Consider the following 15,673-nt stretch of genomic DNA (forward strand, 5'->3'; position numbering starts at 1 on the left):
AGGTCTTTAAATATCAAGCTAATAAATTTGTATTTTATCCTATAAGCAGTGAAGAGCCACAGACAGGGGCACGCAGGTATATCTTTAACAACCAGCTATCCTGGGGGGAAAATGTGTATGTCACACTTCTAAATTTAATCTGCATTATTAATATCTATTACTTTCTTAAGTCTAGACAATTAAAAATAAATCAAGGCCTGCTTTCTGAGGTATAAATGCTCAGACTTAACATTTAAGTCAGCTTTGTAGAGGCTAGTAACTCCTACACACCAAGAGCCATGGATAGTTTTTGAATATTTGAATGACGGTCAGACCCATAAGATCATCTCAGCAGATGTGTCACAGTTGATCAACTGGAGGAAGCAGAGACTGGAAACAATCATCTGGTTCAGTAGTTATGACTATTTTCTTAGTTACCTTTCCTTGTAATAATAGGACCTAAGATTTTTCTAATCCTTTGATATTCTTCCCTCTCTAAGAGTATCTTGAGACTCAGTTCCTCAGCATACACAAAATTGTTACTGTCAATGTCTATACTTGGTTTTGTCTAGCTATGCTTCCTGTCTTTCTTATCCTTAGTGTAATTTCTGTTTCCTCATGCATATCAGGCGCTGTGATACCAGAATCCAAATATATTACCAGTGAGGTGAAAAAGGAATTATTAGAAATTTTTATAAATACATTGCTTCCATTTTATCTGTTCCTTGTTCTTCTAGTTTCATTCTTATACGTCTTTGGGATGGTTTTGTTAATTTGGGTCGCTTGCTAAACTTTCTATAAATGTGTTTTTCCTCCAATGCTTCTTGACTCTTTTGAGTACATACTTTCACCAATCTTCTTCCATAAGATTTATAAATGACTTTATGTCCTAAACCCATTTTGCCCTTTACCGCCATATCTCTCTACTTCCCAAGGACATAAGGTTTGCTAGAGGAAGTGAGTTCTAGGTTCTATTGGGACTCTGTTGCTTCAATGGCTGATTTACATTGACTAAGCTTCCTTTTTAAAGTGATGATACTTTTTCATATGTGTTTTTAACTCATTCTCCTTTCCCCACTTTTTTTCCTTCCTCTTGTTTAAGGGTTTAAATTGGATTTGCCTCAAACGGTGCCCAGAGTGTCTCATTTTGAAAGTTCTATTTTTCAGGCTGGCATGATGCTGATTGGCATCACTAGGCATACAGATAGCTGATTTGGAAATTCCCCACATCAACAATCAGTTGTTTTCCTATCTGTTAGAATATAACAAATTTCATGATTTATAGTGTTGTTTGAAAGTTGCCATGCCCAGTGTCTCCTGATTAATAGATATATTTTCTCTGTAGTCTGCAAGTCTTTGCTCTCTCATTTCTCACTCCTGGATCATTTTTCCAATTATTTTTGGCTATCCTCCCCCTCCTCTCACCTTTGCACTTAGGTAACCTACTATCAAAGTACATGTTTATTCAACTTGGGAAGTTATCAATTTTTCATAGGATTTCTCTACCTCATTCTTTGCAAGAGATGTCAGTACCTCAGATGCAATTATTTTCATTATGGCCATATGGGAAGAGGAGGCAAAATTTTATTTGAAGATCATGTACTAACTTACTTAGAAACACCAGTAAAAATTTTTAGCTAATAGCTTCAGTAAGGATTAGGATATAAGGAAATCCACAAACATAATAACTGTTTTTGTATAGTACTAAAAAACTCAGGGGGAGGAGAAAGGAGAAAGTATTCCATTTAATGTAACAATAGAATGCATTAAATGTCTGGGAGTAACATACATTTGAAATAGAGCTATGAAATCATTTTCAGAGAAATATCTAAATCAAAGGATAGATATTCAGTACCCATGGCTAAGGTACAGTAGCACCTTTACAATGATGTGGCAACTAAAATTAATATACTGATTAATAGCATTACCAGTCAAATTACCAAGAAAATACTTTATAAAATAAATCAATATAAGAACTATGTTCATATGGCAGAATAAAAATATACAGACAAGCAGTTTTTTTTAAAAAGCAGGAATAAAACATCTTTTGGGTATTATATTAAAAACTGTATTACAAAGTAGATCAGTGGAATAGATTAGACAAATAAGAACTAGAAACAAATCCATGTAACAGCATATATGTTAAATAAATTCAGGCACACAACCTACTAGGGAAGGGACTTTCTCTGTGAGGAGCCGCTGGAAAAACTGGAAAGCAATTTGATGGATTTATTTATTATTGGATGAATTTATCTTATTATACTCATATCACAGTTCCAAATTAGAGGAAAAAAGGTTTTAGTTTGTATAGCTATGAATTTGGTAATAATTTATAACTGATCATGGTCTACAAAACTTTAAAAGTGTGCCATGCTCATTTGTTTTTTGCCTGGAGAGCTGGTTGTTAAAGACTTACCCACATACTCCTGTCTGTAGCTCTTCACTGCTTATAGGATAAAATACGAACTCATTAGCCACATTATGGCAACCTCCCACTTTCCAGCTATACTTCATACCACTTCCCTTCACAAACTCTCTTCCAGCCAAACTGGACTAAGAGCTGTTTCCCAAATTACATACTCTCTCTCATCTTCATGCATTAGCACAAGTAGTTCCTAATGCCTGGAATATATTCCCTCCTCCTCCTCCGCCTGTCAGAATCCTTGTCTTCTTTCCAGGCTTTACTCAAGTGTCACATCCTCAGTGAAGTGTTCTATGATGTTCTCCTCAATATTAAGGATTTCTCCTTTCTTAATTTTCCTTATTAATATGTTTATTTTTGTATATATATGGTATTCCCTCCTCCTCCCAAGAGAATGCAAGTCTAGCAAGTGCCTTGTACAGAGTAGATGGTCAATGCTTGATGAAATGAATCTTTGATGGATTTAACAGAGTACTTTTAAGAGTCACTTAGAATTAGAATGTTAACTAGAATGCTAACAGCACATTTTTCCTTGAAAAACATGATAGGTAGGCCATTCAGTGCACACAGATTTAAAACTGAAAGTTTCAGAATCTATGTTATCTTTAATTATAGTTTCCCTGCTTTACTTTCTTAATCATATCTTTATCTGAAATCAGAATGTCAACTCCTGCTTTTTGGGATTTTCTTTTCATTAGCATAAACAAGGTATCAAAGCTGGTTTTGTTTTTAACAGTCCAAATTCATACCGTTTTCATACATAGAATGCTGTGAACCACAACCCTACCACATATAGAAAGTTTATCTTACTTTGTTACAACCATGCCAAGATTCTATTTTTAGTGACTTTAAAAAAAAAAATCTTTCCCCGCTTGGCTCAGGAAACAACTGTGTTGAAGAATAACCTCATCCCTACTCACTACCTATTTTGATTAACTTTCATTCTGGGTACCAATTTTCAAGAACCATTTCATTTTCTTTTCAATAGAACATAAAACAGATATTACACAGTTGCCTTAAACTTTAAATACTATAAGTACAATTTAAAAATTAAAAAACACTTTAAATATTATTATCTAATTTGAAACTCAGAGCCAACCCATAAGGAAGGTGATATAGGTATTATCGCCATTTTACAAATGAAGAAATAGAAACATTATGTGATTTATCTATATCAACAGCAGAACTCCAAGCCAGTTCAAATTCTGCCTCACACTCAATAGTGACCCTGGGCAACTAACTTACTTAACCTCTCTGGGTCTCAGTTCCTTATCTATAAAAGGAGAGAGCTAGATACAAGGCCTCTCAGAACACCTTCTAGTTTAAATTTCAGATCACTTTGTAGTTCTCAGTCTATAAACTTATGATCTTCCTAACTCTACCTACTAAACCACAACTTTTTTTTTCATTTCTTATCAGAGTAGTACTGTGAGATTAGAACTGGTGCTGTCTGATGCCTTCCCTCTGGCTGACTGAAATTCTTTTTTCGATTTTTAAAATTTTGGTCTGATCTTCAATTTCAGCATTTTTTACCATTCTATTTAATTCTGCTCTTCAGGAAGTTAAATGCTTTACAGAAGTTTTTCCACTGTCTTTTCAACATTATCAATTCTAATGTTCTTCTTCTTGACTTTTCCCTTTAGGAAGCTCATTTCCAATCTTATAGATGCCAGATCTTCCTTTATATGTCAATGTAATTCTTTACCACTCTGGAGGTTGTTGTGGTAAGTCCTTTCTCTTTTCCAGAGGTGCAGTGCAACTTTGTTTTTTCCTTCTGGAGATTTTTCCTCAGGTCTTTATAGTTCCCAGTACTTATTCATCATACCAGGCCCTTTTTTTTGGTTTATTTACTTTTTTCATTCTGTGAGTTCTCCTGTGAAGATTTCTTTCCGTTATCCCTTTTTCTAGTTGTTCCTTTACTTTATATGGCACCTTTGTCACAGCTCTGAAGTGGTACAGGGAGCTGGGCTTAGTCGTGACTACTTATTCAGACATCTTTCCAGAAATATCCTATATACCTCTATGGAAGGAAAAGGTAGCTTATAAAAAATAGTCATGCCTATTTAGCATTCTGTTCCCTTATACATAACATATCCAAACTAAGATGGATATATTACACATAATCTGACAAAGTCACTTCCCTACTTAAATTAATTCCAATAGCTCCCTACTGTCTCTAGTATAAAATGTAAACTCCTCTTTTTAGATTTAAAGCTCTTCCAAAACAGGCTTTAATCCAACCTCACAAGATATGATTCTACCTTCTGTCATTCAGAAAAACTGGCCTTGTCTTTGTTCTTTGTGTACATGAGGTTTCATCTCCTGTCTCTAGGCTTTTGCATTGGCCTTACCCATGCTGGAATGATCCCCTTCCTCACCTCCACCTCATAGAGGCCCCCTCTTCAAGACACAGCTCAAGGACCACTTTCTTGACCACCACTCCTTCTCCTCCAACAAATGCTAGTGTCCTTCCTCCTAAATTACCCTGCATTATATGATTATATATACACTTGCCATTTCCCCAATTAGAATGTAAACTCCTCTAAGTAGAGACTGTTTTTATTTTAGCATAGTGTTTAATACATAGTAGACACCTAAAGGCTTGGTGATTGATAGAAAATAAATTAATGGTAATCAAACAATGACAGAGAGTTAAGAGATCTGGACACCCTTAATTCAATCACTATCCGAGTAATGTACATTAAATGAGTCACAATTTTCCTCAGCTTCACTTTCTTGTAAAAAAAAAAAAAAAAGAGCCTGGATTAGAATATCACTGATTTCTCTTCTAGCTCTAAAATTTTATGATTCTACAGTCTAATTTTATCTGAGGCATATCTTCATAACAAAATCAAAATGTCTGCTATCTCAGTTAATTACAAATGTGATTAAGGTAGTTTAAATATACTGCTTTTGTAGGCCTAAAGAGAAACATAAGATGAAAATGTTAAAGCAATTTAAGTTGGAGCTGAGCATTATTAGTCACCTGTGCTGATGAAGTGCTTTTCTATCTATTTCCCAAGCTAATTCAGTGGCGAATTCTGGTTGGTCAGTGTGGTCCACGGGATCAGTAGCCAATTGTTCTCCATCAAACTTTGCTTCTACTATAAGCATATGTTTTGGACGCTTAGGAAAATGACGTCCTATAAAAATACAGACCTACATATTAATTATACATGCATAAAAATCACATGCTAGCCAACGTTATATTAGATTTCATTCACAAAAATACAAAGATATATGAAAAATGATGGTAGTATTGAATTTTCATAAAGATTAACATTTTATTTACATTTAAACAGTTCTTTTTTCAAATAAAAGAATTAACAGATTTCTGAATATGCTATAAACTAGAAGCATTCATTTAAATGTGCAACAATTCTGAAAACCTTTTCGAATTAAAACTTAAAATATGAGCAGGGCAATTTTACATGAATATTAAATTTACTTTTCCCTAACAGTGTGTAATATAGCAAAAAGTTAAGTAAAGGGTTGGATAATTACCAGGAAAATTGGCAGAAGAATTGCTTTTACCTCAATTTTCCTTTATAATTCAGGTAAAGTCATTTTCTCCTTTAAACTAGATGAGAAATGGCAACAATATATAATCTCTTATTTTATATGAGGGACAAATTCTGACCATTACACAAAAAATATCAAAAATTGGTTAAAGAAATTCTATCAATTCCTTCCTCAAACCATTTCTTCTTCCATTCCCACTGCCAGAGCTTAAACTCTAAGTTTTAATTACCTCAGTACTTACTGTATTACTGCATCAGCCTTCTAGTTGCAGCCTGGCTAATTCTCCTAAAACATCACTTTCATCATGTCACTCTCTTGCTCAAGAACTTAGAATGGCCTATTTCCCCACTGCAACAAATTTAACTTTTCCAGTTTTCAGAGCACTACATAATCTGGTTCCATGCTATCAATGCAAATGTTACTCCAAAATGTATACCCTCTGCTCTAATCAAGGTAGAGCCTCACTGTCCCATGAGGATACCATGGTCACTGCAACTTTTGATAATGTCGCCTTGCTGCCCTGTCCTTCCCTCACCTGTCTACTTAGCCACATACTACCTTATTTATGGTCCAACTCAAATCCAGCTTTGTACATTAATCATTTCCTGACTGATCCAGACATCACTAAAATGATCTCTCTCAACTAACTACTGCTACCCACTTAGTCACTTCAGATACTCTGAAATCTAACTCAACAGAAAAAAAACTGCCTCCATTTCCTCATGTTCCTTTCAAAAAGGTATTATCAATCAATCAGAATTTATTGAGAACCTATTATGTGACAGGCACTAAGCACTGGAGATATAAATGAGGCAAAAGATATTCCCTGTCCCCAAAGAGCTTACAATCTAATGGGGGAAACAACATGTAAATAAATAGATACAAAGCAAGCTCTATGCAAGATAAACAGGAAATAATTAACAGAAGGAATGCATTAGAATTAAGAGGGACTGGGGAAGGCTTCTTAGAGAAAGTGGAATTTTAACTGGGACACAGAGGAAGCCAGGGAAGTCAGGAGTAGAAGTGGAGGACTGAGTCCAAGCATAGGGGAAAGCCAGAGAAAATGCCAGAAGCCCAGTGACTTATTTGTGGAACAGTCAGGAGGCCAGTAACACTGGGCTGAAGAGTATGGGTCAGGAAGTAAGGTGTAAGAAGACTAGAAAGAAAAGAGGAACTAGGTTATGAAGGGCTTTGAATGCAAACAGCTTTTTTAATTTGATCCTAGAGGCAACGTGTGTGTGTGTGTGTGTGTGTGTGTGTGTGTGTGTGTGTGTGTGACAGACAGAGAGAGAGAGAAAGAGAGAGAGAGAGAGAGAGAGAGAAGACCAAGAAAAAAACTTTAACGGTTGAAAGGAAGATGGATTGGAATGGGGAAAAGACTTGAGGCAGGCTGACCCACCAGAAAATTACGGCATAATCCCAGTGTAAGGTGATGAGGACCGATCCAAGAGTGATGACGATGTCAGAGGAAAGAAGTTTCCAGAAAGGTTGCAAAGGCGAGGAGCTAGACAACTCCTAAGCTGCAAGCCTGAATGATGACCTGTTTTGCCTCTGCATCCTATGGATCATGGGACCTTTCCATCTAACTATCAGCTAACACCTTCCACATGTGTCATCTCACCATTAGAATGTGAGATCCTTGAGATCACGGACTGTCTTACTTCTCAGTCTGTATCTCCAGTGCTTAGCACAGTACTTTAAATACAGCTAAGTGCTCAGTAAATGTTGTTCATTCAATCAGGCTTCCTGACTTGCCTGAAACGCTTCTTTACAAGCTTTAAACTACTAAAACCAATGAGAAAACTCAGTCTTCATGTCTTTAATGAGCTCTCTTCAATTCTCCACACTGTCCAAAAACACCTTCCACAGGGTACTCTTCCGTGCCCTGAGTTCTGTTACTTTGCTCTTCATTCTCCTCCTGACTACTCCTTCACTGAAACATTGTCCTGGTCCCATCCACTGAATACTATGTCCTCTAAGACTCTGTCTTGGGCCCTCCTCTCTTTGATTTCCATACTCTCTTGATCTCATGGGTCTATCAGCTCTCTACAGATAAAAATACAGATACACAGCCCGTAGTTTTCTCTTGAACTCCAATAACCCATTATCAATACCAGATGCCTGCTGGATATTTACATCTAGTTTCTAATCAAAAAAGCCAAAATAAAAAGTATTCCCCTAATAACCCCATCAACCAAACTTCTTGATTTCTGTTGACAGCACCACAACATTTCTAGTCAGCCTTATTAGTTCCCGTATCTGGAGTCAATCTTAAAACTCTTACTTCTTCCATCCCCTTATCCAATCACGGTTGATTTCATGTATACAGACTCCACTGTGCATCAGACTTTCATCACAATTTAGGTTCTCATCATCTCTCAACTACACTATTGTAACAGTATAACTGGTTTTCCTGATGATGGTTTCTTCCTTCACCAAATCATCTTCCACAGTTACCACAGTGACATTCCTAAAGCAGTTTGCACCATGTCACACACACACCCCAACATATACAAAATTCTTCAGTAGATCCCTATTACCTCTGCTATAAAATACAAGATCTTCAAACAGGCACTTAAAGTCCTCCACAACGTGGCACCTACCTACCTTTCCAGTATTATTTCCTATTACTCTCCACTACCTACCCTATTCCAAACTAGTTTGCTAGTCATTTCCTACACAAGACATCCTATCTCTGTCAACTAGTAACTCTAAGGTTAGAAGTCATATCTATAACTATCTCCTACAGTACCTAGCAAAGCAATAAGCAATGAAAATACTTAGTAGCTGGTTGCGTCGAGTGATAAAAAAAATAATTTGCAGAAGGTACATTTCATAACTTTAAATAATCAATGCCCTCTTTTTTATACAGTTAAGATTATCCATGATCTAATCCTCTGTAATTGGATACTGGTCTTTTTCTTCAACTTTTCCTTGATTTGAAATTCTTGTTTTCATTTTTTCTCCAGAAACATGGATGTTTCAGTACTTCCGCTCTTCATTTTTAAAAGTTCTACACAGCATTCATAACTTACCAAAAAAATCAAACACATAGGAAAAATATTTTCAAATCTACCAATTCTCCATCTAGTCTTGAAAAGAGAAGTGGTCCCATCACTAAGTGTTCAAACTGCCACAGACACTTACTTGCTACTCCCACGTCACCTAAGCTCTTTCTGCCACGAGTTCCCTCATTAGTAAAAAGGGGATAATAATAATAGCACCTGCGTCCCCGGGGGTGTCAGGCTCAAATGAGATCGCATTTGCAAAGAGCTTTGCACACCTTAAAGAGCTACATAAATAAACGCCTGGCTCTTATTATTATCATTACCACCAGATGTCCTGGGGATTACATCTCACACAGAGACGATCCTGGAGTTTATTAGAACCCTGGGGACGACCGGGTTCTAATTGATGATTTAAAAGCTTCTAAACTTTAAGGAAGACTGTGCAATCTTTAAAACACACATGTTCACCCACGGAGCCCCACACTGTTTCTTTAACATTTAAAGAGCCCCAGAAGCAAAAGGGGGACCCCAGGTTCTGCCAGAGAGGGGGGAAGGGAGGGGGAAAGGGAAGGGAGTACCCTGTCACCCCACCCCACCCCAGCCAGCTGTCTCAGTAACAAGGAGCTGGTGCTGGGGGGAAAGGCTCGCTTACCTTCCAGGATGGAGACCACGATCAACAGCTGGTCGGACTTGGACACCATTTTTGCCGCTTGTTCCAGGAGGGAGAAAAGGATCTTGAATGAGAACAGGCCCTGATATGGGGGACCCCGGCTACGCCCAAGACCCCAACCCCCAGGACGGCCCTCCCCCGGCCGGGTCCGCCTCCCGGAGCCACCGGCCCCTCAGCCGCCCGCTCCCGCCGGCTCGGCCGTTGCAGCCCCCGCCTCCTCCCGGGCCCCCAGCCCCCGGAGCCTTCGCTCATCGCCCCCTCCTCCCCGCTCCTACGAGGATGCTACCGTGACGGCGGCCTCCGCCGACCAGGCCCGTTAAGGGAGCGAAGCGGCGCCAGCCGGGCCGGGCGGGGCCTCCAGCCGCTGGCGTACCCGCCTTTCAAACCTCCCGGCAGAAATCCCGCCGTCTATAGCCGCCGCAGAGCCTGCTCGCTTCCGCCTAGCAACCCGGCCGCTGGGCCTAGCGTCCCAAGGGGGGAAAGCTGGAGGACAAAAGGTAATAGAGATTAGCTCAGCGAGGGCTAGAGCGCCACGATCCCGCCTTACGGGCCGCTTTTTTCATTTGACCTTAGTGCGGGACAATGGGGGAAGGAGGAACGGAGCGAGAAAATGGCTAGTGAATTATTTCGCAGCTCCCCTTGCGGTGAGCCTGGGGAAACGCAGCTGATTTGACCGCTGCCGGTTTGCGCAGGCGCACTGAGGAAATCCCGCAGTCAAAAGGTCTTTTTCAGTTTCTACTCTGCGACTTCAACCCGAACGAGTCTCAATTTGGGTCAGGACGAGGTGAAGGAACTCTTTCGAAGAAATTATAAACTATGCATATGCAAGAGTCCTATGAAATAAAACAAAATTCCAAGGTCTCCAAACCAATGTTGCACACGGTCCTTAGGATTGTTGTACTATAAGGATATAATAGCTTCCTAAATTTAAAGCTTGAAGGACTTTAGGGGCCGTGGAGTTCAATAGCCCCTCTGTTTACAGATGGAGAATCGGAAGCAGAGAGAAGCTAAATGACCCACCCAGGATCACGCAGCTATTAATTGTTCTGGCACAGGGGTGGACTAGGGTCTCTTGCATCCAGAGACACTGACCTTCTGACCGTTTGCAAACGGGACACTCCTTGTCTGAGCTCGGGGCATTTTCTCTGGCTGTCCCTAAGCCTGGAAAGCTCGCCCTCCTCCCTCCGGCTCCAGACTCCGAGGCTTCCTTTAAGTCCCAAATTAAAATCCCATCTTTTACTGAAAACCCTCCCGAGCCTCTCTTAATTACAGTCAGTGCCGTCAGTTTGTTGATTATTTACTACTTACCCTATCTGCTTTGTATCCATTTGTTTGCTTGTCTCCTCTAGATCGTAAAGTCCTTGAGGACAGGGACGGTCTTCTCCTTTTGTATCCCCAGTGCTTAGCGTATGGCACTCCGTAGGCTCTTAATAAATAATGGATTGATTCATCTTCCTGACTCCCAGGTTCATCATTCTATATACCATATCATGTTGCCTCTAGTGAAAAAGAAAAAAGAAAAAGAAAAAACCCAGCAATTCCTTCATCCTGTCGCTACATAAACCTAACAAGTTTTTCAACTTCTTAGAAATAACAATGTATAACCTCTCCTGGGCCCAGCAGTGCTGGTGCACTCAGCCTTTCCTTCTAAAGGGACTCCTAGTTCTGCCCCAGGTGTATAATAAACCAGGTTCATCCCTGAGGGAGCCTGGTTTCTAAAGGGAGGAGTCAGCCTTTTTTTTCCACCTTTAACTCCAGTTCTTTACATCTCTGCCCCAAAACCCCAGAGAGAATCAGTTAAAACTTAGGTTTAGCTGCTCTCTGAGGTCTCTTCAAAAAGGGAGCATAGGAAGGTGCTTAATGTCCATAGAGACCTGGTTTAGGACAGTTATTTCCATCACAAAACAAGTGCTTAGGACAGAGACTCACAAACATCCTTTGACAAAGACTTAAACCTGAAGCAAAAATTTGTAACTACTGTACAATTACACCCTTCTGGGAAGTGGACACAAAGCATGGATTGTTTAAAAGGCAATTTACCTTCATAGGCTGTATATGATATGAAAAACTCCCACAAAGTCCCTGTGTTCTGGTAAACCAAGACAAGCATTGTATTCATCCTTTGGTCAGGAGTAATCTCCTTCAAGAAATGCCATAGTAGTTGTAGGGAGCACATCTCCCATAGTGCCCTGGTTACCAACTGTGAGACCCAGGAGACCCTAACCTCCCAAACTCACAAGGTTTTCTCCACGGCTGATAATGACCATTGGCCTATGCTCAGGCAAAGAAACAAGGCAAACGAAATAACTAGGGCCCTGAGACCCCAACTGGGGCTCACCCCCACAAGCAGAGGGGGAAAGAGAAAGAGAGAGAAAGAGAGAGAAAGAGAGTGAGAGAGAGAGAGAGAGAGAGATTCTCCCTTCAAACCAACACAGGGCCCACCACCCCTTGACAGTCCCAGTGGAAGGGAGGTGTGAATGGAGTATATGAGGAGTACCATACATAAGAGACCAATAAAGAGATTGCCTTGTAAGGAATAAATTAAGGGTTATAGTGTAACAGTATGGTCTTAGGCACAGTCTCCTAAAATTCTTTTGCTACTGCCAAAAACAGCTGCATGTACTTGATCCAAACCTAAAGAAGTTGTTCTGCCAATGTTCTTCCAACACTATTGTGGCACCTAAGCCCTGGTAAACTTATCAACAAAAAAAATCTGAGAAATAGTTATATTCTATATGAGTTATTTTGGAATGCCTACACAAGTTATTTCTTTGTTATGTATATAAAAGTGCTATAGTTGACTTCTTTCACAGTCTCCTGCAGACTGCGTGCATGCATATACTCTGGCTGCTGTTAGTTGCCTCTATTCAATACCTTTTCTATTATTTCAAGGATTTCTTATGTATGCTGTCTTTTCAGACTAACACTTTGGCTTAATTGGCAGGATTCTTGGGTACTGGAGGATCAGAGAGCAAACTTCCTGCAGGTATTTGTGGTCACTTGCTAGCAGATAAGAGACCTTGACTTTCTAAAAGTCTCCCTGCTGGAACTCAGTTCAGTGACCCATACTTTGAGCAGTAAAAGACCAGTAAGTAAATTGAAGAATAGACATTGTGAGTGATGGAAAATTGGTGGCTTTGGCTCTAAAGAGATTCCAACTGGTCCCCACTAGCTAACATGGTAGAGAATTATAGGAAGTCTGACATGCTGCCAGCTTCTGTCTTTCTTTGTCTGTCTCTCTGTCTCTGTCTGTCTCTCTCTCTCTGTCTTCTGTGTGTGTCTCCCCTTCTCCCCAGAAATATTTACTTCAAAAGGTATAAGCATAAATATACCAATATACAAACTTATTCCCCCAACATGTGGGAGACATAATCCTCCTGCACCACCTTCATGTAGAGTGGTTATACTTATAAAAAGCTAGATTCCCAGTGGCCAAAGGAAGGTTTAATTGAACTAGATAAGGGAGAAAAGCATCTACATAGCACTTTTTATCTTATTTGATCCTGACAACAACCCTGCAATGTAGATGCTTTCATTATCCCCATTTTACAGTTCTAGAAACTAAGGCTAAATGACTCGCCCAAGGTCACATAGCTAGTAAGTATCTGAGGCAGGATTTGAGCTCTACTTTTCCTATTCCTGATTCCACACTATCCACTGTACCAACAGCTACCTCTAAAGATATTAGTTTACTTAAGGTGATTCTTGGAAATCTTGCACCCAAAGCAAATGAATTATTGGCATCTCTAGGAAGGGTATACCTTCTACAGACCTAAGAATGACTTGGATGGTCAGAAAGAAAAACTTTAAAAAAATGAAAGATGATATGGACACAACTGGAAATGACTGAACAAAGGTGAGAAAATTAAAAGCATTCTCTTCAAACCCTTTTCCTTTCTCTGCCCTTCCACATACTGCTTCAATCACAGCTTTGTACCCTTCAGTTCCTCGTGGGCCAAGTACACTTGAAGCCTACTCAAAATAGGACCTTAAATTGTAAATTATTATTGTTTTGCTTTCACTGTATTTGCCTGTCAATCGTTGGGAAAAGAGCTGCTGTGTAATTAAGGGCTACCATATTCTATACCCCAGGGGAGAATATTTTTGGAACTCCCCTAGAAAAGTCCCCTGAATTGGTTGCTGTGTGCTGAAAGCAGCAGTTTTACCTCATGTTAGAAAAGCACCCCAATTGAAAGAGACAGATTCTGTCTTGGGGTCTACTCTAGTAACATTACTGGCTTGATAAAAGGAATTAAATAAAGTACATTTAGCTATTGTAAAGATAAATCATGGCCATGCATTAAGCAATACCCTATATCTAAAGCTCAAATTGAGGAAATATGGCCAGTAATAGATTTAGAAAAACCAGGAATTATCAGAAAGGAACAATCCCCATGTAATACCCCTATCTCACCAGTAAGAAAAAAAAGGAAAATTAGAGAAAAAAGGTTGACATGATTATTGTTTTATACAAGATTTAAGAGCTATAAATAAGTTTGTAGTTCCCATGACCCCAGTTGTTCCCAATCCTACTATTATTATTGTAACTTTTGTACTTCTGACTATGGAATTCTTTTCAGTAATCAATTGTTCTGCTTTCTTTTCTATTCAATTAGCTGAAGAATCTAAATTCCTGTTTGCCCTTCCTTATGGAGGATCTTTATGTACAGCAAAGAATTCCCCAAGAGTTCCATGATTCATCTACTATCTTTTCTAGACGCTTGCAGGGGAATTTAAATTGTTTATTTCACCAAAATGGGTACTCCTTGATTCAATATGTAAATGATTTGTTGATAGCTTCTGAAACTGAAGACCAAAATAAAATCAATACTCTTGCTTTGTTTAAGTTCTTAGCTACACAGAGTCATAACATATCTTTGGACAAGTCGCAGTATTGCCTGTCACAGGTAAAATAGATAGGGTGTCGCCTCTCAACAGAAGGAAGGCATCGCCCTCCCAAAGTCAACCAGTTCTAAGAATGAGGCTTCCCCATACTAAGAAAGAGTTACACTAATTTTTCAGTTTGATAGGCTATTGCAAACAGGGGGTTCTTGCCTTTGCTAAAATTGCCAGGCCTTTAACTTTGATGCTGCATGATAATTCCCTTAATCTCTTAGAATGGGAAGAATAGTCTGCCAGACTTTTTTAACCTTGAAGGGAGCCATTACATCTCTTCTACTTATAGATAGACCCAATTTTAACAAACTTTTCCATTTATCTTATGAGAAAGGAGGGGTGGCAAGTAGAGTCTTCATTCCAAAACTATAGCCAGATTATGAACCCGTAGCATATTTTTCAGTTCATTTTCTATCTTGGAGCCCCGAGGATGCCAATATGCCTGTGAATGGTGATGGCAGATGTTATTACAGAAAGTACATATCTTAACCCTGGGATGTGTGACCTGTCTGCATATTTCCCATTCAGTAATGGTTATATTGCAAGTCCATTAGCCACAGCATCTTTGTAGAACATCAAAATATTTATGAACAAGCCCTTTTGTCCAAACCAAATATCATTCTAGGGTGATGTAATCAAATAAATCCCACTACTCTGTTTCCAGAAAATAAGGACCTGGGGGATCATGATTGGCTAGTGACAACTGAGGAAGAAAAGCCTAGATCTAACTTTTCAGATTTCCTTTTACAGAGCTGTAATTTAATATTATTCAAAGATGGATCTGGATTTGCACAAAATAATGAAGAGTGAAATAAGCAGAACCAAGAGAACATTTGTATAAAGTAACAGCAGTGTTTTTAAAGAACAATTTTGAGCAACCAGGTCATATTGACTATCATAAATACCCAAATTATCTACAAAGGACCTATGAAGGAAGATGCTATCTGCATCCAGAGAAAGAATTGATGAATAGAAGTATGTATTAATGGTAGCTATCTCTAGAGGGTGGGGGAGAGTAGGAAGAAAAAAAAGTGGGGAAGAGTAGGAAGAAAAAAAAGAAAGTTAAATGATAATTTCATTATATTTTTAAAGGGATAACAAGTTGTACCTAATAGATTTGCAATTTCATGTGCAATCATCTTTTTTTCCTATTCTAATCTGTTATGGAAATGCTTG

General features: G+C 39.0%; 1 protein-coding gene across 2 annotated transcripts in view; it reads right to left on the minus strand.

Annotated features, from left to right (window-relative positions):
• CEP120 (centrosomal protein 120) overlaps positions 1-10,084 on the minus strand; it is a 107,407-nt gene extending 97,323 nt beyond the window's left edge. Inside the window, exons 1-3 of one of the 2 annotated variants that reach the window (XM_036740881.1) lie at positions 9,888-10,084; positions 9,584-9,640; positions 5,388-5,544 (exon numbers count right to left, since the gene is read on the minus strand). In XM_036740881.1, coding sequence (XP_036596776.1) covers positions 5,388-5,544; positions 9,584-9,632 — 206 coding nt within the window. In that variant the 5' untranslated portion in view covers positions 9,633-9,640; positions 9,888-10,084. Of the gene's footprint in view, positions 1-5,387; positions 5,545-9,583; positions 9,641-9,887 lie in introns of those variants that run through there. The other variant, XM_036740882.1, reaches the window with a different exon arrangement.
• Between the last annotated feature and the right edge of the window lie 5,589 nt (positions 10,085-15,673).

Source organism: Trichosurus vulpecula, chromosome 1, assembly GCF_011100635.1.
Source record: "Trichosurus vulpecula isolate mTriVul1 chromosome 1, mTriVul1.pri, whole genome shotgun sequence".
NCBI lineage: Eukaryota > Metazoa > Chordata > Mammalia > Diprotodontia > Phalangeridae > Trichosurus > Trichosurus vulpecula.